General features: G+C 39.4%; 1 protein-coding gene across 1 annotated transcript; it reads left to right on the top strand.

Moving 5' to 3' along the window:
* The first annotated feature begins 390 nt into the window (after window positions 1–390).
* On the top strand, window positions 391–24,698 carry SQLE (squalene epoxidase). The gene is made up of 11 exons (XM_044244957.1): window positions 391–1,459; window positions 4,499–4,748; window positions 11,883–12,063; window positions 13,072–13,168; window positions 14,118–14,231; window positions 14,317–14,488; window positions 16,963–17,058; window positions 21,123–21,265; window positions 21,695–21,791; window positions 23,258–23,345; window positions 24,174–24,698. Exons 1-11 carry the CDS (start codon window positions 1,169–1,171, stop codon window positions 24,364–24,366), a joined length of 1,722 nt encoding a protein of 573 aa, XP_044100892.1. The 5' UTR covers window positions 391–1,168; the 3' UTR covers window positions 24,367–24,698.
* The last annotated feature ends 1,260 nt before the right edge of the window (window positions 24,699–25,958 follow it).

Here is a 25,958-nt window from a genome sequence, read left to right as displayed (position 1 = left end):
GACCCCAGCAGCCCGGGCTGCGGCGGGTAATCGGACCGCGGGACGCAGGGAACGACCCCCTCCGCCCCTTCCATCCCCCGCAGCCGGCGAGCGCCGTTCCACCCGCCCACCCCGCGGCAGGCCCACACCCCACAGCCCCACCCCACACCACGCAACATCGCCCTAGCGCCTCACCCGGCGACGCCGCGCTGGCCGCGCTACCCGCGATTGGTCAAACGCGGCATAGCGCCATCTCGGCCTACCGCGCGGTGCGCACCCTGATTGGTCAGCGGCGGCGGTGGGCGGGGCGGGCGCCAGGGCGCGCAGGGCGGGGCGGGATCGCGCCCTGGCGCCCCGCCTCCTGGTCCTCGCCTGGGCGGAGCCCCCGGACGGTCCCGGCGCGCTGGGACCAGCAGGGAGCACGGGGCGCGTGGTGGTTACTTTGGTTACTGCGGAAGCACCGGGTCGGGGAGGGCAGCGGCAGCCCGCGGAGGATGCTGGCGAGGAGACTGGCAGGAGCCGCCGCCCTCTGAGGAAGCTCCGTGGAGACCGCCGTTCACCCGCGGGGAAACGGAGGCGCGGACCGGAAGGTTCGGGGGCTGGTGACTCGGAGCTTCTGCGGAGCGGCCGCGCTTGTGTGCGCGGGGGCCGCAGTCTCGAGTCCGAGGCCGTCCGCGGTGGGAAGAGGCAGGCAGGGCGCGGGACGGCGTCTCTCCGCGCTCCCCTTCCCCGCCAGGCCGCGCCCAGACGTTTCTTTGGTCTCCGCATCCGCTTCTGAAAGGGCCCCTGCTGCAGGTGGGCGAGGACGGTTCTCCTGCACGGCGAGCCCACCGCGGCCTCGGAGACGCCACCAGCAGCAACCCTGGAGAAGCCCGTCCGGAAGAAATACATGGATTGCTGGGAAGAGGAGAGCCTGGCCGGGAGCTGTTGGAGCAGACGATTTTTTTAATACTGCTTTCTAAATCTAGACAACTTTCCCTTCTTTCCATACTTTTATACCAACTTGATATGATTTTGTAGATTCCTCTGATTTGAATTGTAACCCTGTGACGGTGTTTGCTGGAGGTTGGCCAATTCCTCGTGCTCCCTTTCGTGACACATTTTGGGGAAATCCTCGAGTCACCAAAACCCTACAGAGAAAAAGAGGATCTTAGCTTTGACCCGGGAGCACCGGAGGAGCCTTTGAACGATGTGGACCTTCTTGGGCATTGCCACTTTCACATATTTTTACAAGAAATGCGGAGATTTCGTCTCTTTTGCCAACAAGGAGCTGTTGCTGTGCGTGCTCGTGTTCCTGTCCCTGGGCCTGGTGCTCTCCTACCGCTATCGCTACCGGAGCGGAGCCCTCCTGGGGCGCCAGCAGAGCGGCTCCCAGTTCGCGCTCTTCTCAGATATTCTGTCGGCCTTGCCTCTCATTGGCTTCTTCTGGGCCAAGTCGCCCCCGGGATCGGAAAATAAAGAGCAACTTGGGTCTAGGAGGGTAGGTGGAATCTTAAGTAGGCAAATGAGTGAAGGTGTTCTTTTTAAAATTAGGGTTGGGGTCACTCAAATGTAAATTTTCGTCTACTCTAAGGCCAGAAGGCAGCAATATAGATAATCTGGTTATGGTAAATTCTCCTTTAATTGTGCTTTTTGTTGTTTTGTTGTGTTTTCTTTTTAAGCTCTTGACTGTTCCTTGGCTACATTTTTTGCCGCTGTTAGGAGTGATTGAAAAGATTTGTTTCATTTAGTGTTGGTTGAGCCAGTGCTATTTGAAATTGATTTGATGATGAAAGGGGAAATGAAATGTTAGAATTTCATTTTGAAGGAGGACAGAATCGCTTTTCGCTATTGGGAAATTTGCTTCATTGAAATCCTTGTATTTGTACCTGAGAAGAATGTGAGCAGCTGTGGTTTATGTCCTGTGTTTATAAATGACAGCTGCTTGGGAAGAGTAACATAAAGAACAATTCAGAAGGCTGGTGGAGTAAAAATTAGTTCAGCCTTTTAAAAAGTCTTGGGCAAAAATTCCCTCCTCTTTTACTGTCAGTGGGGCCTTCAGTATATTCGTACCTTAATGTCCCAGATCATGTGGATACTTGACTAAGGTCCACAGTTCTGGCAAGTTCCTAATTCTGAGGCCAGACTTCAGTCACATGGGAAGTGAGGCCTTCTGCAAAGACAGCGGAGGAGGACAATGGTAGATGAGGGAGAAGAGGTCTGGCTTCAAAGCCGGAACATTTAGGGCCTGTTGGCCATGGGTGTTTGGACTTTATCCCCAAGAGCACTGGAGGATTTTAAGCAAGGGAGTAACAATGCTTGATTTTAACTTGAGAAAGCATTTCCAGTTGGTGTGAGGAGAGTGGATGGGGGGGGCCGGAGAATGGTAGCGGGGCTGTCCGGTGAGAGGCTGGAGTAGGAAGCCAGGTGAGCGGGGATGGGGAGTCCAGGTTACGACGAGTGGCCTAAAAAAGTAGTTGACTCCTTGAGGGTTCCAGAGCTACTTTATTTTCCTGTATCCACAGTACAGATTAGCAAGGTTTGCAGAAGGGAGGACTTGAATTAGAATTTTTGCCCCACCACTTCTGGCTCAGACCTTTGGCAAGACCTTCGTTTCTGTAAGAGTCAGTTACCTCTTCTGTTAGACCGGGGTGGCTCCAGCCTTGCTCTTAGCTAAGGAATTAAATGATGTAATGTGGCCTGTAACCGGCTAATAAATAGTAGCTCTTAGTAGTCTAAAGGTAGTGTACTTCTAGACATAACATGTTGGGAACCTTTTGACAAGTGCTTTGAGCAGCAGTAATGGTGGGTATGGCTTGGAGCAGCAGGAAAGGAGGGAGAGGGAATCTTAATCCCAGTTTGAAATCTTTGGTGTTATCTGAGGTAACTTTTGCCAAGGACAGGCTGAGCACTCTGTAGGTAGGTGCCTGGAATGCGATTACATCATGTGATGTTGAGACATTTTGGGGAAGGGAGAACTGGATTGCCAGGGATCAATGACTGGTTCCATTTTGTGAATGCTTCAGGCTTTCTGCTTATTCCTAAACATCAGGGACTTGGTGGACTCTCACTGAGTGCTCATTTCCCATTAGTGCTTTTACTGACCATTCTCTGGATGACCTACTAAACTCCCGTTTCAGGACTCCGTGTGTGTGTGTGTGTGTGTGTGTGTGTGTGTGTGTGTGTGTTTAACAGGGAAAACTAAGGAAGAAAAACTAGTTACGAAGTGGCTAAGATGCAAAGAGGGCTTATCTTGCTTTCAGAACAGTAGTTTAAATCTAGTCAGTTATGCTGGCTATTAAGAAATACTTATGGGAGGAGGAGACTCTTGTCTTATCTTAGTAAAGGACACAAAGGTAATTTCTCTAAGAAAAATTATTAAAAAAATGGAATGGACAAGGCCCCAGTCCCTGTAGAGTGTAGGAAGACTGGATGCATATTAAAATCACAGAGAATCAAAGTTCTAAAAGAGTTTAGATTTTATTTCCTTCCTTTCTGCCTCAGGTCTTCTGTTAAAATCCCTTCAAAATGGCATTTGGGCTTATCTTAATCAACATGGCCAGAGAACTCAAAGGAGATTGTTCCTTGCAATTCTGTATCTGAAATGTATTTGTATTTGTCAACCTACATACCAAGAAAAAAACTTATTTTAACCCTGAGTTATTCAGGTTAAAAAACCCAACAGGCACTGTTACTCTGAGTGGGCATTAATCTCTCAAAACAGGACTTTTTCATCATCTTATGACTAAAGTTTTTATCGTCAGCCCAACTAGTGATAGGTTTGATGTTTGTAACTAAATGGACCAGCTGTTTGGCGAGGCTCTCTTGGAGTGTCAAGATGGGTGAAATTAAATATATTCTTCTATGTTAAGGACTCAAATATGAATGGGTCAAATCCCAAGGGACAGGAGGAATTTTGTCCTTTCAGAATTCTCTTGAGTTAAATAATTCTCAATTAATAGATTAATAGCCAGGATTTGATAGTTTTTTTGTTATATAAAAGGAATTGTTACGGTAAGATAGATTTTTTTCACATGAAAATCCAGAAGGAGAAAATAAAAATAAATAAATAGTGGAAACGTGTAAAAGGTGTTGAATGGTTTGCAATATGAAATCGAAATAGAAGCTATATGTGATCTTCATCTGGTAGATGCTTAGAATGTACTTGAAGAATTGAGTAATTAATGACAGAATTTTCCCTATAATAAGTCTTCGGAGCCCCTTATAAACATAATTTATATTTAGCCTGGTGTGGATGTCTAAATATGGCTGTATAATAGCATTTTCTAAATATATGTGGAAAAATAGAAGATATATTTAATTTTATTGGGATATAATTATACATTTTTATTTATCTAAACATTTTGATATATGTCATTTTTATATATGATCTGGATTTAAAAATACAGTGCATTTGGTTTGATAATAAGATGTACCTTTTGCCCAAGATGGGGAAGTCCAGAGTCTTTATATAGTAGTAGCATGATTTAAGGATAGCAGATGTGGATATATAATTAACTTTTTTTTTTTTTTTAAACAGCACAAAAAAGGAATCAATATTTCAGAAACAACCTTAATAGGAGCAGCTGCCTCTTCAGTATCTTTTCAGAATGATCCAGAAGTTATCATTGTGGGATCTGGTGTAGTTGGCTCTGCTTTGGCAGCCATGCTTTCCAGAGATGGAAGAAAGGTGACAGTAATTGAGAGAGATTTAAAAGAGCCCGACAGGATAGTTGGAGAATTTCTGCAGCCGGGTGGTTATCATGTCCTCCAAGACCTTGATCTTGAAGGTAGGTTCATATTAATTTTTAGAAGTTATGTGGTATAAGCAAGCACTCTTCACTTTAGACTATCCTTTTAACTGGTAAAAAAGGTATTACAATTTACTTACATTTCTAAAAGTTCCTATTTACCAACAGATCTGCATGAAAATGAGAGCAAAGAAGAAAATAAGGCTTTAATGTATGAAGAGTTACAGTAAAGTGGCTAAAAAACAGAAAGGGTCAAAATTAAAGATTAGAAAACTAGAATGAAGGCATGAAGTTCAGTGAAAGGTGAAGGGAACTATCCCTGGTAAGGTACATATTATGTACCTTATAGAATCTTTTATTTAAGTATCATCTGTTAAACCATTGATTTTTAAACACAAACTATTCATTTTGGGAATACTTACTCACTGTCTACTCTGTCTGAGGTGTTGGACTTGGTATCAAGGATGTACTGCTGAATGAGACAGATTCACCGGCCCTTCTTAAGGGTCAGAGTACAAAATACGCTTGTGCTCTGAACTGTGAAAGAGCTTGCTTGGCTCATGTGGTAAGCAGGATGGTGTGGGAATTGTGAGCATTGATTCTGGAACTAGATTGCCTGGGGTTGAATACCAGCTCAGGTGCTTAAAAAGCTGTATATCCTTGGCTAAGTTATTCAACCTGTTATGTACCAGTTTCTTCATCTGTAAAATGGGCATTTTATATGAGTCCTTGCCTCCTAGATTATTATGACGATGAAATGAAGTCATATACACAGAGCACTCAGAACAGCGTCTGGTATATGATTGGCACTATATAAGTATTTGCTGTTTTATTCAAGGAGCTGAAAAGGAGAGCAGTGTAGGTAGGAAGTATTGGGTGATAGGGAAGGGAGAATGGCTTGAGATTAAGGATGGAGAGAGAGGCAGCAGCCACATCATGAAGGCTCTGCAGTCGGTAGAGCAGGAGTGTGGCCGTGACCTGGTTTCTGCCTGTATAAAGTGGCTTCAAACGTTAGACGCCTACTCACAATAAGAAGCACATTTTACATTCTGACCCTGCACATACATATATTTGGCTGAAGTTTGTTTCATTTTACTTTTTAAATCCTTGTGATTCTATCCAAGTACACGGTTCACAAGTTGAAGTACATTTCATTTAGTTCATTCATTTACCATTGAGTCACACCCTGCAGTTGGTAGAATGCTGTTTTAAAAGAATATGTGGATAAAATGTGGCAAATAGACTGTAGGATTGTGGCAGTGGGGTAGCAGGAGTCAATGCAGAGTCTAGTGGGAACTCATTGCTAAGTTCAAATGACAGATGACGGCGGTTTGGGCTAGCATGGTAGCAGAGGATATAAAGAGAAGTGGACAGACTGATGTTAAAATGAAGAGACAGAAACGGCATGGCTTGCTGTGGGATTGGTGTGAGATATGAGGGAGACGGAGGTATTAAAAGTAATTCATAGGTTTTGGTTTGAACAGCTGATAGATGGTGGTATCACTTACTGATAAGAAGAGCTAGAGAGGAACAGGCACTGGGGATAATTTGCAGGACATGTTGAGATACCCAAGTGGAGAAGTTAAGCTGAATATATGACTCTCCAGTGCAGAGGAGTGGTTTGAGCTGGCTGGAGTTAGAAATTTCAGAGGTATCAGCTTATTTGTAGTATTTAAAAGCCACAATAAGTGATTGAGAGCATGTAGGGAGAAAAGAGAAGACAGAATAAACCAAGTCTTGGGAAACTGCTGTTTAAGGCTCAGGCAGAAGAAAAGCCTGAAAACGAGTGTGAGAGGCAGCTGGCAGAATGCCAGAAGAAAGCCAGGGGATTTGGTGCCATTTAATCCAGGAGAGAATTTTTCTCAGGCGGAAATGGTTATGTGTCAAGAAAGGGGAGGACAGTTACATCATGCTTTGTTAATGAAGGCTCAGGTGAGATGAGCATAGAAAAATGACCGTGGGATTTGGCAATTTGGAGGTTGCTTGTGACAATGACAAGATATTTCAGCAGTGTCGTGGGGATAAAACCTAGACTGAAGTTGAGTGGGAGTGAAAAAAATTTGAGACTAGAAAAGCACTCTTGAGTTTTTCTGTAACAAGACAGAAATAGGGCAGTAACAGATGTAGATGTGCGGATAAAGAAGGCGTGTTTTGGGGCGCCTGGGTGGCTCAGTTGGTTAATCGATTGGTCTGACTCTTGATTTCAGCTCAGGTCATGATCTCAGGGTCGTGCAGACACAAATTCTTTGAAGAGTGAAGAGCGAGAATAGTGTTGACTGGAGTTGTGTGAGTGAAGGGGAGAAGGGGTAAATAATGGTCAGATCATGGGGGCTGAGTCTCTGGTATTTTGTAGCCTGCTATGTGGATTTGGCGTATGTTCAAAGGGAAGCCATGGGAGAATTTTGAGAAGAGGAGTTATTCAATTTCACATTTTATTTATTTATTTATTTTAAAAGATTTTATTTATTTGACAGACAGAGATCACAAGTAGGCAGAGAGGCCAGGAGAGAGAGAGAGAGAGAGAGAGAGAGAGAGAGAGAAGCAGGCTTCCTGCTGAGCAGAGAGCCCGATGTGGGGCTTGATCCCAGGACCCTGGGATCATGACCTGAGCTGAAGGCAGAGGCTTTAACACACTGAGCCACCCAGGCGCCCCTCAATATCACATTTTAGAAGTGTGATTAGAAATATTATTTAGAAGTATTCATGTTATTCTGTAGGAAAAAAGAGTAGATCATAATGTGGCTAAGATGGAAGCAGGGGGACCTCTTTGGAGGCTATTGCAGAATCAGTGGGAATTGATGGCTTGGAACAGGGTCATAGTGGTAGACAGGTGGATAGTGGTAACATTCTGGAAATGCCTTTTGAAGGAAGAGTCAGGAGGACTTGCTGATGAATCAGGTGTTAGGTATGAGAGAAAGAGTCATGGCATTTAAAAAAGACTTGAAGACATTACCAGGAGAGGTCCAGGACTGAACCCTCGTGCTCTGATGCATAGAGATCAGTGAGGTGAGTGGAAATCAAAAAGATGGAACTGAGGAAGTGCAGAGGAAAAGCAAAAGCCCACAGGGTCTAGGACCCAAGTGGAAAGAGTGCTTTATGAAGAAAGGACATTCCATCTCTGTCCTTTTAGGTTTCTTAATCTCCACCTTACTTGAGAGGTTCACTTGAGGATGTGGCAATATCCTGAGCAAGACTTGGTTACTTTTATAGTTGAACATCTGGCAACCAGAAATGCTCTCCAAGTAATGGCTCTACATAGAATCATTTAGAGATCTAACTTCAGGGCACATCATTGAGGTTGTAGTAACAAGCCTTAGTGGATTTTTATATATAGTTTATGCAAGAGTAAGGAGCATTTCTGAAGTATTTTAGCCAGTTCACATACAATGAGTAACTTTAATATCAAAAATAAGAGTCCTCAGGGGTGCCTGGGTGGTTCAGTGGGTTAAAGCCTCTGCCTTTGGCTCAGGTCATGATCCCGGGGTCCTGGGATCCAGCCCCATGTCCGGCTCTCTGCTCGGCAGGCAGCCTGCTTCCCTTCCTCTCTCTCTGCCTGTCTTTCTGCCTACTTGTGATCTCTGTCTGTCAAACGAATAAATAAAATCTTTAAAAAAAAAAAAAAAAGAGTCCTCATTAACATTTACTATGCTGCTCATTTCCCCTGAGGTATGAGCTGTGGATAAAGGAACACTTGGTATAGTTACTTTCTGGAGTATGGATTTTGTTTTCAAAGATTTTATTTATTTATTTGTCAGAGAGAGAGGGAGAGAGCGAGAGTGCACACACAAGCGGGGGAGCAGCAGGCAGAGCAGGCAGAGGAAGTAGGCTGCTGAGCAAGGAGCCTGGGAGCATGATCTGAGGTGAAGGCAGATGTTTAACTGACTGAGCCACCCAGGTGTCCCTGGAGTATGGATTTTTAATATAATATGGATTTATCCTTTCTGAGTATGAGTTTTTATTTATTTTTTTAAAATTTAAAAAAGATTTTAGGGACGCCTGGGTGGCTCAGTTGGTTGGCCAACAGCCTTCGGCTCGGGTCATGATCTCGGAGTCCCGGGATTGAGTCCCGCATCGGGCTTCCGGCTCCATGGGGAGTCTGCTTCTCTCTCTGCCCTTCTCCTCACTCATGCTCTCTCTCCCTGTCTCTCTCTCAAATAAATAAATAAAATCTTAAAAAAAAAAAAAAAGATTTTATTTATTTATTTATTTATTTATTTATTTATTGCATGAGCAGGTGGAGGAACAGAGGGAAAGGGAGGGAGAGAATTCCAAGTAGACTCCATACTGAGCATGGAACCCAATGTAGGGTTTGATCTCAGGACTCTGAGATCATACCTGAGCTGAAATCAAGAGTTGAATGCTTAACCAACTGAGCCATCCAGGTGCCCCCTGAATATGGGTTTTTAATGATTGCTCTGGGGTGCCTGGGTGGCTTAGTGGGTTAAAGCCTCTGCCTTCAGCTCCGGTCATGATCTCAGGGTCCTGGGATCGAACCCCACATCGGGCTCTCTGCTCAGCATGGAGCCTGCTTTCCCCCACCAACCCCCGCCTGCCTCTGTCTACTTGTGATTTCTGTCTGTCAATAAGTAAATAAAAAAATAAAATCTTTCAAAAAAATAATTGATTGCCCTATGGCTTAAGCTTAATATCTAGAATTCTTAAAATTAATACATTATAATTTAAATGCTGTAATTTTATATTAAATCTTAACATCTAGTGAGGAATTTCCTTCCCATCTTGTTTTCTTTGGGATTATTTTGGCTTTTCTTGGTGTTTTGTTTCCTATATATAATTTAGAATTAGATTAAAAAAAAAAAAGTCTGTCAAGATTATGACTGAACTAGCACTGAATCTATACCTCAGTTTTGAAATAATTGATTTGGACTTCCTGTCCATGAATGTGGTATACTCTCCATTCAGTTAGGTCTTTAATGCATTTAAATAAAGTTTCATACATCTAAGTCTTCTGTTATATTTATTCTTTGACTCTGGTTTATATTTGGGCTTTCATAAATGATACCTATTTTATTATGCACTGTATACTCAGTTTGAGGTTCAGACTTTATACCAGGTCATGGCACAAAGGTATATCTGGATTCCATGCCATATCTCAGGACACTGAATTGAGTTTTTGTGGTTTCTATTTTATTGATAAGAAATTTATGAATGGTGCTAAGTTTCAGTGTCCCTGGCCATGGGGAACCCCTACCCCATATTCAGGAGTGGTCCTTAAAACTCCAGTCATTTAGGCCTGTGGTTCTGATGCTTTATGCTGTTGCCTTTAAAACTTGCTCACTAGTTTGACTTTGAATTTGCTTCCCATTTTTAGCATAGGTGGTTTTTTGTTTCTTGTTTTTTCCATTGCTAGTTTTGTTTTTTAGTTTGCCTGTTTATAGCAGGCAATTCTGCATTTTTTAATGTGAAAGAATGTTTTCCATTTCATCTTATCTGATATGTTGACCAGTAGTCCTAGTATATTAAGTGTGGAGCTTTACGATTAATAGATGGTGATAGCTCTAAGTTATGTCACTGGCTTCAGTGTTATTAACATCTAGTATTTATGAAGCATGAATTTCATTGAAGTGTAGGGTACTGTCCTTTTGTCTGCTTAAGAAAGTAAAAGTGTTCAATGTGCTATATTTGATTTTATCAATAAAGTCGAGATAGAGACAGATAGATATTAAGAAATCTTAAATTAGACCTTATTTAGCTTAAGTTAGTTTACCCAAGGAAAGGTTTTGCTGTGCTACTATACTTTTTACATTTTCTGGTGTGTTCTAAAATTGGCCAATTTAAACATTTCAGGTACTGGGGCTCCTGGGTGGCTCAGTTGGTTGGGCAACTGCCTTCGGCTCAGTTCATGATCCTTGAGTCCCAGGATTGAGTCCCATGTCAGGCTTTCTGCTCAGTGGGGAGTCTGATTCTCCCTCCCTTCCCCTTCTCATGCTCTCTCTCTCTTCCACTCTCTCTCTCAAATAAATGAATAAAATCTTTGAACATTTCAAGTACTTCTGTAATACAGCTATGGGTTAAGAAAAACAAAACTGTCTCAGTAGCTGGACAAAGCAATATAGAAATACCAGATGGATTTCAAATATTTAGGTCAGAAACAACTGGCAATTCGCTGAGATCCAAACCAAACACACTGTTAACCGGCAGCTTTTAAGATGTCTGTGTACTGAACCTCTGACTGAATTTTAACTGTAATGATTTGTGAACCATACTGAAAAACTAACTAGTTTTGATTTTGGGTCAGATATGTGACAATATTCATCCAGCTTGTGTGTGTGGACTTTAAGTACAATTAAAAAGAATATCAGAAAATTTATTTTGATTTATTTTGATCTTAGCCTAGATGTGTGATAGAAGTGTTTCTGAAGATTTTCTTTCATCTATTTCTTTCATTATTCTAATGTAGTTCAGCTTAATATACTAACCATTATGATTTTAGGCCTATGTATGGTATATTCTCAATTGATATTTCATAATGTACTCTATCTTTCTAATTTAGATAAATATTTAGGTTGTTTTCAGTTATTCTTTATTAGAGATAACACTATAGTGGGCTTATTTTTGCATATAACTTTAAAGATTATCAAAAATTATATCTTTAGGATGAACAATAGATGAGGATTTACAAGATATAAGATTATTATATCAAAGGTTGTAACTTCTTTTTGGTTCTTGATAATTAGTGCTAAAGTTACTTTCTAAAATGTTTTTAGTTTACAGTATGACCAGTAAATTTATCAGTTTTATTTCAATCTCACCAGCAATTTTGATAGATTTTGTATCTTACTGTTTTAATTTATTTCATTGATTTTTTTAAAATCAGGTTTTGAACATTTCTCTGCTGTGTTCAGTATTTCTGTTTGGCTTCACGTGCATACACATAAACTTTTCAGCCATTATTATGAGGGTTTTAATATTTTTCCTATGGAATTTAATGAATACATTTTATATATAAATATTAATCTTTTTTGGTATTACAGATTTGCCAAGACAGTTGTCTTCCCAGACACATTAAGATTTCTAAAATAGTTATATTAATGTCCAGTTGTCAAAATGGTTTCATTGCATTATGAAAACAAACTCATTTTCGATGCCTCCTTATCCTTAGAACTCTGAGCATGTTAACAAAATTGATTTTTTTTGCCCTGAACTGTTTTGCAGATGCAGTGGAAGGTATTGATGCCCAAGTGGTAGATGGCTACATAATTCATGATCAGGAAAGCAAATCAGAGGTTCAGATTCCTTATCCTCTGTCAGAAAACAGTCAGGTGCGGAGCGGAAGAGCTTTCCATCATGGAAGATTCATAATGGGTCTCCGGAAAGCAGCTATGGCAGAGCCCAAGTAAGACTGCTCAGATATAGAATGTTAAAGAAACACATTTGAAGTTGGCCTTTGCACAAATATTATTTCATAAATTGTCATAAGTGTTTGGGAAGGGGTTAGAGCATAGGTGTTCTAAAGTAAACTGTTAAGTTACAAGAATGTTAGATCTGCCTTGCCTTTGTTGACAGTATCATGTAGAGAAATTCCATTTAAATGACAGAACTATCAAGATTTTTCCTTTGACTGAATACACTGTGTGGTTTTATTATGTTGTTGTAATTTAAAGGATACAGTTGCAACTGAGGTTTGAGTCCTAACTATTTGCGAGTTGGGGTTTGTGCTTACTGTATTTTCTGTTAAAAGTCAGAACAAACAGAGACTTAAGGGGAAAACCCTAGTTGGACAGGACTGGCTCTTCTTTTAATTATTAACTTCTATTTGCCCCTAGCCCTTAAGCACTATAATTGAGGATGTTTTACACATGAGAACCCTCATCTCATTAGCAAGGGCAGAAGTGTTGAGAAAGGGGTAAAGGTGTGAGTGGACTTATCCTTAGGACTGAGAGTTTGATTATCTGTGGAAGTAGAATGTGTTCATTGTGGAAACATGGGAAAATACACACAAATACAAAGATTGTAAAATTTATCCATGATTCTTTTGACTGGAAGTAACTATTCTGAGTAATTTGGTGGATAAGCTCCCAATTCAATATTTTCCCATCTGTGTATGAATTTGTGTGGTGTGTGAAGTTTCTCTGCATGTATTTTTCTTAAGGAAACGAGGTAAAAATCTCGTGTTACTTTTAAAAATCATTACATCAGTATATATGTATTTAACTTCAAGAAGTTAGAAAATAAAAACCACACTTACTTCCAAAGTCCATATATGATGTTTTTGCATTTTGTCATTCTAGACCTTCCCTGTGTACATGTGTACACACTGGAGATAAGGAGTAAGGAATTTGTCATTCCTTATTTAAATTGCTCAAGTGTGCTATTGTATAATTTCTTTCTGCTTATCCTTTAGTACAAAGTTTATTGAAGGCATTGTGCTACAGTTACTAGAAGAAGATGATGCCGTGATAGGAGTTCAGTACAGGGATAAAGAAACCGGGGACATCAAGGTGAGAGATAGCCAATGTTAGTTCGTCCTAAGACATGTTTTTCCTCCTTTTTCTTCTACTCCTTTGAAAAGTGGGCTCACCGATCCACTCATCTGATAGACTGAGTTTTCTCTAAGCCCTCTGCAGCAGGGTGATTTCAGACTGCAACACATTGCTCTTCAGAGCTTTGCAGAACTCTGTACAAACAGCTTTGTAGACACGCGCCACTAGATCAGCAGTATCAAACCGAAATATACATGTGCAGAGAGACAGAGAGGACCTGGAAGGTGATAAAAGGAAGGATTCAATGTAAAAGAAATGATGGGGATAAACAAACAATTGTTTTAATCTGAAAGGGAAAAGTAAGAGAATCTCTGCAGAAATAGCAGAGTGAAATAGTTGCCAGTACCTGCTCATGTTGGTTTCGTAAGAGAAGAGAAAGTGAAAGGCTGATCTGTTGGCGTTTCTGGGCTGATCCCTAGGGTCACCACGTAGAAACTGTACTCTGATGGGGGTGATTGCAAGATAACGTGGGGACCTACATCCATGTGTACAAAAATTCTTCTAAGTGCTAGCCACTAATTGAAAACACTATATGAAGTTAGAAAATTCTAGAATAAACAGAGGAGTCGTCCTTGGACTTTGTGATGAGATTCAGTATTCTGTGGTCCATACTTGGATTTTAGTTGTTTGCCCTGTTGTTAATCAAAGTGTAGCTTTAATCCCACATGGTTTGGATGGTAGCGCTTGGAAGGCAGGCAGTCCTCTCCAGAGAAAGTGTCTTTAGACATTGGTCATTCGTTAACTTGAGCCCAGTAATAGCTTCTTTTTTAGCATTATCTTCATTATCCTCTATTACATTGTCCAATAAAATATGTAACTGTTTTATAAGAATGCACATTTTAAGAGAATGGTCCCTTTACTATGTATTTCTAACCATTTAGCTGAGCATTGTTTATCTTTGTTGTAGGAACTCCACGCTCCATTGACTGTTGTTGCAGATGGACTTTTTTCCAAGTTCAGGAAAAACCTGATCTCCAATAAAGTTTCTGTTTCATCTCATTTTGTCGGCTTTCTTATGAAGGTACTATAGGAATGTAATTGTAGAAAAATAAAAGCAACTTGGAATTTGAAAGTTACTGAAATTTTTTTTATTTATTTTTTTCTAGAATGCACCACAGTTTAAAGCCAATCATGCTGAACTTATTTTGGCCAATCCGAGTCCAGTTCTCATCTACCAGATTTCATCTAATGAAACTCGAGTACTTGTTGATATTCGAGGAGAAATGCCCAGGAACTTAAGAGAATACATGGCTGAAAAAATTTATCCACAATTACCTGGTAAGAAATAAGATTTCATTCACATTGTAATCTGTAATCTGAAAGTAAATATCACAAAAGGCTATCCATCTCCAGTTCTCACTAAAACTAGGCCAGAGATAGGTTGGCAGGTAAAAAACGCACCCAGTCAGAAATGCTGGAGTTGAGTTGTTTAACAAGCACATACAAAAATCTCCAAATTAAAAGAAAATAATTTATATATTTTTTCATAATAATCAAATCATTGTTTTCAGAATAATTAGTATTAAAATAATTATTATTTCAGAATAATTATTAGTATTAGTAAAAGTAAAATGGTACTCTTTAGGTAGCTGATATAAGGTCTCTTAATTCTTAAACTATCTCTTCTACTTCCTTAACTTTAGTGCTTGGCTTTTGTAGAAATGGTAGCTACCATTTATTGAGTGTCTACTATAAGGTGCTTTACAAACTTGATTTCATTTATCTACACGGTCACCCTCTGAGATAGGGCATTATCATTATCCCCATTTTATTGATGAGGGAACTAGGACTCAGTAAGCTCCCCCAAGGACAGAGTATTAGTAAGTGGTGGAGCCAAGGTCGAGACCAGGCATGTCTGGCTCATACATCCCCTCCTCAGAACACAAGAGCTGTAATAGATCTTCAAGATTTTTTCTAGTTTGGAGTTGAATACAGAAAGGCTTTATGAAATTTCAGACATGTTTGTAAAACACTCCTAAAAAATTGCTTTCTGGCCCTTTTTTTTTTTTTTTTGAGAATGGGAATATGTAAGGAAAAGTAAAAATTTAAGGTATTAATTAAAACATTAAGAATATTGATAAAATTCGAGGTGCCTGGGTGGCTCAGTGGGTTAAAGCCTCTGCTTTCGGCTCAGGTCACGATCCCAGGTCCTGGGATCGAGCCCCGCATTGGACTCTCTGATCAGCAGGGAGCCTGCCTACTTGCTATCTCTGTCTCTCAAATAAATAAATAAATAAAATTTTTTAAAGAATATTGATAAAACTGGAGGGAAACCCTGCTTGCCAATGGTGATATTATAGGAAACTGTCTTTGGTAGGGGTATATTTTGTTTAAAAATTGTTTATTTTTCAAGTTACTTTTTAATCTAAGTGAAAGCACTCTGTTTAGTAACAGAATATTAACAGATATGAAGGTATACCTGGACTTAGATTTTTTTTAAAGATTTATTTAGAGAGAGATTGAGAGAAAGTGTGTGAGTAAGGTGGGGAGGGGCAGAGGGAGAGGGAGAGAGAGTTTTTTTTAATGCCTTTTTTTTTTTTTAAAGATTTTATTTATTTATTTGACAGACAGAGATTATAAGTAGACAGAGAGGCAGGCAGAGAAGAGGAAGGGAAGCAGGTTCCCCACTGAGCAGAGAGCCGGACACGGGACTCGATCCCAGGACCCTGGAATCATGACTTGAGCCAAAAGCAGAGGCTTTAACCCACTGAGCCACCCAGGCGTCCCCGGGAGAGAGAGTCTTAAGCAGACTCTGCTGAGCATGGAATCTGACACAGGGCTCCATCTCACGACCCTGAGATAACAAAACTGTGCCCCCCAGGTGCCCCTTACTTAGATTTTTAATAATGACTTTTTCAACATTTCAATACATTTGTACTTAGTGAAGCCATTTTTGAAGCTTTCAGAGGAAAAATGAATTATTCACATTTAAGAAAAAAATAGTCAATAATGTGATATTTTTAGCATTTTTTTCTTTTATTGTAGATTGCCTTTTCCAGTCCCGACTGCCCTGAGATCATGGTGGGAAACTATTTATAGGTTTATATTAATAGTCATTAGGTTATTGAAATTCTCTTTATGGGAATGTAACAATTTCAGCTTAGGCATTCTGCTCCTCTATTCCCAGATTACAATGGGAACTGCATGAAAAAACAGTTCATTTTCTATACAGGTAGGAGCACAAAACTTTAAACTGGGAAGTATCTCAGAGATGAGCTCTTTCAAGCATTTCATGTTACAGATGAAGAAATTGAAGCTCAGAAAAGTGGAGCTCTCTACAACTTACCCTTTTTCTGCCGTACATACCCTCCTGTTGTTTGTGGGTTGCTAGTATATTTCATCTGTAATTCCAAGAATATGGCGGAGATGGTAAATTAAGTGTTAAATATAATACTTGGCAGTTAACATGTGGGAGAAAGGGAGTGATTTTTTTCGTCTCATTTCTGAATTTGCTTCACTCTTAGCTTTTTAGTTCATTCAGCTGTATTTATTTAAATTAAATCTCTCTTAGAATCCTTAGTCATTCCTTAGCTTGAATAACTAGGTTCTTAATGAACAATCGTACTAATAAAATAGTTGGTTCTTTTTTTTTTTTTTTTTCTTGATTTAACAAAAAATATAGATAACATATACAGCACATATTGTATGTAACATATAATAGAAGGTATTTGTTTAGACTTGATAAGAACATGTGATAATTAGAAATTGAAATTTTATAAACCATTTATTTGGTTGGATGGGATTTATTGCAGATCACCTCAAAGAACCGTTCCTGGAAGCCACTCAGAATTCTCGTTTGAGATCTATGCCAGCAAGCTTTCTTCCTTCTTCACCAGTAAATAAACGAGGTATTGTTTTATTGGATTGATTTTATAAAGGGTATTGTAAATACTCAAATTTAATATTCCAAATGTAATATTGGATGGAATTTATGCTACTGGGAGTCATACGTGGGACAGAGGACTGGTTACTGTGAACACATTACTAACACCAAAATTAGTTTTATGATGTCTTGATTATTTCATAATGAGTGTAAATGTCATTATACTAGTTATTGGGGCTACAGCAGCTAAGTATAGTCCTAAATCTAGAGAAGGCAGTTTTTCTAGTGAGGGGTATAAACTGGTACTTTCAGAACACTTTTGATGAATGCTGTAGTCAAAGCCCACTCATGTACCACAGTGTTCACTGTGAAGGGATGCGCATGGTCGGGGGGGGGGATCTTGTGCACTGGCAAGGGTGACTGGGGAAGGTGTGTCTCAGGAAATAAAACTGGAGTTGGGGCCTGAAGGATTGGTGGGAGCTCACTGGGTGGACAGTGAAAGAGGGACTTCTAAGTAGATGGAACAACATCTGCAAAGGCCATGAGGGCTGAGAAGTGATGGCACTTTCAGTCAAGTCCAGTAGTTTCCTATGGCTGGAGCACACAGTAGGTGTCAGAGCAGTGGATAGGTAAGGTATTTCTTTAAAGTTTAGTTTTAATCCTATAGACAGTGGAAAGTCATTTAAAAGTTTTAAGGAAGATGTGGTCCATATACACTATGGAGTATTATGCCTCCATCAGAAAGGATGAATACCCAACTTTTGTAGCAACATGGACGGGACTGGAAGAGATTATGCTGAGTGAAATAAGTCAAGCAGAGAGAGTCAATTATCATATGGTTTCACCTATTTGTGGAGCATAACAAATAGCATGGAGGACAAGGGGCGTTAGAGAGGAGAAGGGAATTTGGGTAAATTGGAAGGGGAGGTGAACCATGAGAGACTATGGACTCTGAAAAACAATCTGAGGGGTTTGAAGTGGCGGGGGGGGTGGGAGGTTGGGGTACCAGGTGGTGGGTATTATAGAGGGCACGGCTTGCATGGAGCACTGGGTGTGGTGAAAAAATAATGAATAATGTTTTTCTGAAAATAAATAAATTGGGAAAAAAAAAGTTTGTTTTTTTAAATAGCTTTATTGAGATGTAATTCACAAATCATATAGTTCACCCATTAAAGTTTATACAGTTCATTTTTAGCATATTCATGGATATGTGCAACCATCACCACAGTCAATTTTAGAAACTTCTTATCACCCCAAAAAGAAATGCTATACTCATTAGCGGTCACTGCTCCTTTTCTCCCACTCCCAGCCCAGGCATCCAGTAATCTGCTTTTTGTCTCTCTAGATTTGCCTATTCTGGATATTTTCTATAAATGTAGTCAGTGGATCCTTTATAACTGGCTTCTTTGAGGTTCATCCATGTTGTAGCATGTCCTTCATTTGTTTTTGTGGCCAAATAGCATTCCATGTGTGCATGTACTACATTTTAACTATCCATTCTTCGGTTGATAGACATTTCATTTGTTTGCACTTTTGGAGGTTATGAACAATGTTTTTGTGAACATCTGCATATGACTTGTCGTGTGGACTTAGTTTTCACTTTTCTTGGGTATGGTAACTCTTTTAATTCTTTGAGGAACTGTCAAACTGTTTTCCAAAGGGACGGCAGTTTATATTCTTTTTTTTATATTTATATATTTATATGTTTTATATTCTCATTAACAATGTACGAGGGTTCCGTTTCTCCACATCCTCACCAGCATTTGCTATTATGTCTTTTTAGCCATACCCCTTCTTTTAGGTGTCAAGTGGTACCTCATTGTGGTTTTGATTTGTATTCCTCTGGATAATGGTGCTGAATATCTTTTCATGTGTGTATTGGACATTTGTATTTCTTCTTTGGAGAAATGTCCATTCAGATTGCACATTTTTTAATGGGTCAAATAAAAAAAACTTATTGTTGAGTTCTAATAGTTCTTTATATATTCTAGATCTAAATCCCTTATCAGATAAATGAGCTGCACAAACTTCTCTCATTCCATGGTGATGGAGTCCGTTGAAGTTTTTAATTTTCATAAAGCCCAGTTTATCTTTATTTTGTCAATTGTGTTTTGATACAATATCTAAAAAGTCTTTGCTCAATCCAAGGTCATGAAGATTTACTCCTATCTTTCCTTCTAAGAGCTTTATAGGTTTAGCTACTCCATTTAGGTATTTGATCCATTTTAATTTTGTGTATGGTGGGAGGAAGGGGTTCAGATTCATTTGTGTGCGGATATCCAGTTGTCCTAGTACCATTTGCTGAAAATATATTTCTTTCCCTATTGAAGTGTCTTGGTACTCTTTTCAAAATTAATTTGACTGTAGGGGCGCCTGGGTGGCTCAGTGGGTTAAGCTTCTGCCTTCGGCTCAGGTCATGATCTCAGGGTCCTGGAATCGAGCCTTCCATCAGGTTCTCTGCTCAGCGGGGAGCCTGCTTCCCCCCTCTCTCTGCCTATCTCTCTGCCTACTTGTGATTTCTCTGTCAAATAAAAACAATCTTTAAAAAAAAATTAATTTGGCTATAAATGTAGTGGGTTTTTTTCTTTAAACAGTATTTTGTAGTTTCAGAGTGTTTTACATTTCTTTTGTTAAATTTATTTCCAAGTATCTTATTCCTTTTCATGCTATTATAGACTTGTTTTCTTAATTTCATTTTAAGATTCTTCATTGCTAGTGTATATAAACAGAATTGATTTTTGCATATTTATCTTTCTCTTGAAACCTTGCTGAACTCATTTATTAGTTTCTAATCATTCAATGAAAAGTTTTAAATAAGATAGTGGCATGATTAGATTTTTATTTTAGAGATATTACTCTGATATGTTGTGGAGTATGGCTTGGAAGACAGATCAGGCTAAATCTAGTAAGACTATGTAATTGTTCCATATGAATGGGAAAAAAGGTTAAAACTAGGGTTGTGGCTATAGAAATGGAAGGTAGGGAATGGAATCCCATACTTTTTAGGATATAGAATGCATGCAATGTGGTGACTCATTGGCTGTTTTAGTGAGGGACAATAAGGCCTCTTGGTGGATTCCAGGTTTCAGGTTTCGGTAATTTTGCCAGCTATTTGATGATATTGGAAATAAAGGAAAAAGAATGCAAGTTTAAGGACGTGTGGGAAGAGGTCATGAGTTCACTTTTGGACATACTGGGTTTGAAGTGCTGGTAAGGCATTTGAGTGGAGATGTGTGGAACACCATTGAAGATGTGAGTGCAGAACTCCAAAGAGAGGTCCAAATGGGAGCTGTTGATACACTATGGTTCCTGAACATAATGGATTGAATTTGCTATGGAAAAACAGGCTTAGTAAACGACTGATCTTTTAAACAGACTAATGCAAAGCAGAATGAAGAAGCTAATTTCAAATGGACATAAACAACATGGCAGCAATAACTAGTGGAATTAGAAATGTTCCAGGGAGGAGGAGGAATAAAAGCTCTTTGTAGTTTGTGCAGGTTTTTAGTGGGAGATACGAGTCATACATAACTTCTAAAATTATTTAGAAGTTTTCCTTTTTATAAGTTAATGTTTATTATATGTATTTTATATTTAGTTGTAAATGTAGCATATTGTGACAGTGCAGAAAAGAACCAACCATAATTTTGTCCCATTAATGTTGTTATTATAGTCGTCTATTTCTCTCTCAGATTAAATGAAATAAATGCTTTGCTGAAATGTCACCGTGAGTGTTAGGTCATTAACCAGGCTGACCATGGCCAGGGAATCTTTGGCAGCCCAGAAGGTGCACCTAGATGGCGGCATTCCTGCTTCTGAAGTTTTGAATCAAGGGATTCATTTTCAGATAAGATTCAGTCAAGGCTTAGTCCTCTAAATTAACTTCAGATAGGTTTGGAGTATCTGTTTATAATTGCTTTTTAATTCAAACCACAATGTGGTTGGGTATCATCCTCCTGGGCCTACTTTCTTCTCCTGAGAACCATACAGACATTCATAATGTTTATTAATTAACAAAGAATTTTTGTTTTTGTTTCATATATGGGGAGCATCCAGGATGATGTCATTATCTAAATTCTCTCATTATAGGTGTTCTTCTTTTGGGAGATGCATATAATATGAGACATCCTCTTACTGGAGGAGGAATGACTGTTGTTTTTAAAGATCTGAAATTATGGAGAAAATTGCTAAAGGGTATCCCTGACCTTTATGATGATGCAGCTGTTTTCCAGGTACAATATTATTCTTGGGCAAAAATGTCTCAGTAGATTTCTTTCTGGGCCTAAGAGGAATGGGGCCTTATTGGGGCCCATTATCAGTACCCAAGAATCTGGTCCTAAGTCCTGGTCTTTAGGTAGTCTTGTTCAGGCATAAAGAACTGTGAGCCTGTGCAACCCACAAATTTCACAGAATTTCTAAATTTCTGTGTTTGAATATTATGTCACATTGGATTGAACGGACCACTTTGCTCATAGAAATTGTAGAGTTTCGGAAATCCCATTCCTTTGGAGATGTTTTGTATGTATATATAAATGATAAATATAAGGTATGCTTACTTATAGATGATCTTCAGGATAAACATCAGTTTGAGGGGATTGTAAACATTAATTTGTGCTTCCCCCCACACATACCCTGTAATAAGTGATCTTTTTCTTTTTTAGGCCAAAAAATCATTCTATTGGGCGAGAAAAACATCTCACTCCTTTGTTGTGAATATCCTTGCTCAGGCTCTTTATGAATTATTTTCTGCTCCAGATGGTAAGTATAGATAATTTTTAAATGAAAATTACTGAGCTGCAGATTTTTAGCACAGGAAGGGAGCTTAATTGTAAACAAGTTAGTGATTAGGAGAAATAGCCATGTTTCCCCAGTCTGCTGGCTCCCAAGTGGCGGCCCTTTGTAACTCCATCCTTGAGCAAGACTTTTCGCCTCTAATCATCATGTATCCACCACCTTGTGTGGAAGGCTTAAGACAACCTTCCCGGCACTACTTCAGTAGTGTATCTTTATTAATTCCTCTGGTCCGGATCAGGGCATGCATATCCATAAATGCATAAGTTGTGATGGAGGACCCTTCCGGCCGTGAATTAAAATGTAACACAGTTGTTAATCTTTTTCTTCCTGAACACTAGTTTCAATTTCTTTTCGAAGTAGTATTTTTTAAAATGAGTATGAGCTGTGTAACAAGTTTGGATTTTGTCTCCTATAACAGTGCACAAGTAAAATGAACCCACCTTTTACTCATTTGAAATAGTCCCATGCTTTTGTTTTTGTTTCCATATTGTAAAATGGTGATGGTCAGTCTGTATATTAAGGAAAACGTGACTTAGCAGAAGCAGTATTAGAAATGGAGCTAGAGGTGACCATGCCACTGCCCACGTCCAGCAGTGTAGATTAGTTAATGGTAGGTTAACGAAACTCGATGTGTAGGTTTTCAGGAATAAATGTAATTCCAGTCCTATTACTTCAGATATATACAACAAAGCTACTTCTGTGAACTGGCCAGGGTCCCAGTGATCTATGCTTTGGTGACTCGAGTACAAAAGATAATACAAGTACCTTCTGTAGCCTCTATATGCATTATTCTTGCTAAAAGAAAAAAAAAAAAACCCAACTCACTGATTGTGGTTTGCCAATCAAACTTCTCTTGCCAATTGGTATGGAAGCTGAAATGGCTGGGTGGGCAAGTAAAAAGGGAAGAATAAAGTTTTGAGTTGTTCAGAGTGCTTCTTTTTAAGCTTTCCTAAGCTCTTGATTTTCTTACATTATGAATTTGAATGTGTCAACAAGCAACTTTTAAAAAGTTATGAAAGATTAGAGGAAGAAAGTTTTATTGGAGTAAGTGTACCATATTACACCTTTCTTTAATCTGTTCTAAAGAAAAAATCTAGGTACACCTTAAAGAAACATTTATTCCAAATAAAATTATTGGTTGATAATACTATGTTGTGAGGGTTTAATCAGTCACTTTGAAAAGTATGAAAAACTATACAGATCTAAGGCATTGTTAATGTTTACCTTCATAGTTGTCCTTTTACTTGATAGTTTACTGCTCAGAGATACAAGTTGGGTATCTTAGAGACTGGGAATTTGGTTTCTAGAATTGTGTTTTTTAACAAAAAGTTTGCAGAATATTTGCATTACATAATGAATTTACAACACAGTCAAGGAAATAACTTTAAAACAACTTTTTAAACAACTTTAACTTCCAAATTTTATTTTAGATTCCCTACATCAACTGAGAAAAGCCTGTTTTCTTTATTTCAAACTTGGTGGAGAATGTGTTGCTGGTCCTGTTGGGCTGCTTTCTGTGTAAGTTGTTTTGTTGACACAAAGGAAACAGATTTTTCAGATTTTCTTTGGACTGCTTAGTTTATGAATTACTGCAAGTCTCTCTTCCTTCTACATTTTGTCACTTTACTGTCCCTAAGAAGCCCAATCAGAAAGTTGCTCAGAGAAATGAAGAAAGCAACATTTAGCCCCGTGTTTTACTTCTGGGAAAACAGTGTTGAATAGAAGCTGGTGGTAGATGAGGCCAAAGCTCTGATTAAAATAGAAGCTTGTTTTTTGCCGGTGTGGTGGGTTTAACCACATGATCTGATCTGCGGGAGCCATGGATAATAGAGGAATCTGTATTAAAAATTTACTTTGATTAAGGTGCGGGGACTTGTGAAACTCACTAGTGGTTTTGACAGTGCAGACATATGCAGACATATGTAGAATTATTCTTGAAAAGTCTGAACAGTAAAATTCTTTAAGTCTGTTCTCATTGGTCTATAATCTGAAATGTCAATACTGTTCCTTCTGTAAAACCCAAGACTGCCACAGGTCAGGCCATCCAGGTACTTCAGGCAGAGATCTCAAGAACAGTGAAAGAAAACAGCTTCACACATACAGTGTATGTCAAACAGACTAAGAGTTCCTGGCTTCTCTGACAGACAGGGGTATATTTTAAGGAGTTTCTTGTAAGAACATTTATTTGTCCCTGCTATCAGAGCACAGGCAACACAAGCTTCCAGAGTCCTCTAGAATGTAGAATATGTGTTTAGTTTTATAGGAGATATGTAATTAGAATCTTTCTATGAGTAAATTTTAATTGCTGGGTCTTACTAATACATGCATTTTTTTTTTCTCTTACAGCCTGTCTCCTAACCCTCTCATTTTAATTGGACACTTCTTTGCTGTGGCAATCTATGCCACATATTTCTGCTTTAAATCGGAACCTTGGATTACAAAACCCCGAGCCATTCTCAGTAGTGGTGCTGTATTGTACAAAGCATGTTCTGTAATACTTCCTCTGATTTACTCAGAAATTAAGTACCTGGTCCATTAAACTTACAGGGGAACCATTTATGAGCAAATATTTGGAACTCACCAAGTCCTAAGAGACTTTTGGAAGAAGATGTACATAGCATAGAACTATCCCACTTCTAAAGTGGAAACTCTTGGACCAAGATTGGGGTTAATTCATTTTTGAAGTTATCTGTATATAAACATGTAAATACATACTTTGCAATTTAAAATGAAGGGTAAAATAGACATTTAAAAGAAATGATTTTATCTTAAATTAGTGCTAACACTGAGGAACTGTGGTTTTTCTTTTGAATTTAGTATCTGGGAGGAGTCATTGTGGGACATGCAAATAAAGTGAGGAATGAACTGTAATGTCTTTTTGTCTCTGTCGTGGCCTTGAGGTAGCCTCGTGATCATGGGAAGGAAAACAAAGCAGGATGGAAAATGCAGAGGGAAGCCTGTTCTGTGAAATAACTGATGTTGGGGAAGTTGCCTTAAAAATCTCTGGACTTGGGGCGCCTGAGTGGCTCAGTGGGTTAAGCCGCTGCCTTTGGCTCGGGTCATGATCTCAGGGTCCTGGGATCGAGTCCCGCATCGGGCTCTCTGCTCAGCGGGGAGCCTGCTTCCCTCTCTCTCTCTCTCTCTCTCTCTGCCAGCCTCTCTGCTTACCTGTGATCTCTCTCTGTCAAATAAATAAATAAAATATTAAAAGAAAAAATTTCTGGACTTGATTTTCCTCATGTATCCTATGAGGCAACTTTAAGGTTCTCCTCTGGGTTCTTTGGAAACCATCCAGGTTCACAGGAACTCAGTCAGGGCTTTTAAAGTTCCATTATATAATATGACTTCGCCAGGCTAGGATTACTTACAGAAGCAGTGAATGAACAAATAAGCATTCGTAATATCTGGCATGATGCTTAGAAATCAGAATTCACTGAGTTTTCATATATTTGAAGAGACTGTGGACATCAGAAAGGTATCATAAAATTTCAGCAAATCCCTAAATATCACTAAAGTCACTCCCCCCGAAAGAGCAGTAACACACACCTTGGAATGTTACATAACTACTTCAGATTATAATGATAAGGGCAGAAAGAACTTAAGAAGCTTCTATAACAAAAACTTCTCTTTTTTACCTTGTCAGTTGTCTTCATTGAGGATTGGTCACTAGCCAAATCGCTCGTGGTGTCAGTCATATACATCATTTGCCTCATTTTAGCAGCATACGGTGGACCCATTCGCTCGGTTCTGTGAAAGTCCCCTGGGCGCCTAGGTGGCTCAGTGGATTAAACCGCTGCCTTCGGCTCAGGTCGTGATCTCAGGGTCCTGGGATCGAGTCCCGCATCGGGCTCTCTGCTCAGCAGGGAGCCTGCTTCCACCTCTCTGCCTGCCTGCCTCTCTGCCTACTTGTAATCTCTCTCTGTCAAATAAATAAATAAAATCTTAAAAAAAAAAAAACAACTCACTTTGTCAGATCAGGCCTTTTTAGCAGCTGGCTTTCTTTGGGGGCCATTTTCACATAGAACCAAATATCTCACTTCATGCAGTTACTGATTACAAATGAATACAACAAGGTATTTTTGAGATGTGGCCGTAGGATGGCCATGGACTGACTGGCTAAGTTCTCATGTA

This window comes from Neovison vison, chromosome 4 (genome assembly GCF_020171115.1).
Source record: "Neovison vison isolate M4711 chromosome 4, ASM_NN_V1, whole genome shotgun sequence".
NCBI lineage: Eukaryota > Metazoa > Chordata > Mammalia > Carnivora > Mustelidae > Neogale > Neogale vison.
Note: the sequence above shows the minus strand (reverse complement) of the source record. Positions and strands in the feature narration are given on the sequence as shown.

Bases quoted from the DNA above. Each gene is read 5' to 3' on its own strand.
- SQLE (XM_044244957.1), top strand. From the start codon at position 1,169: ATGTGGACCTTCTTGGGCATTGCCACTTTCACATATTTTTACAAGAAA. The intron at 4,749-11,882 runs GTAGGTTCATAT...ACTGTTTTGCAG, and splicing joins CCAAGACCTTGATCTTGAAG to ATGCAGTGGAAGGTATTGAT. The intron at 23,346-24,173 runs GTAAGTTGTTTT...TTTCTCTTACAG, and splicing joins CCTGTTGGGCTGCTTTCTGT to CCTGTCTCCTAACCCTCTCA.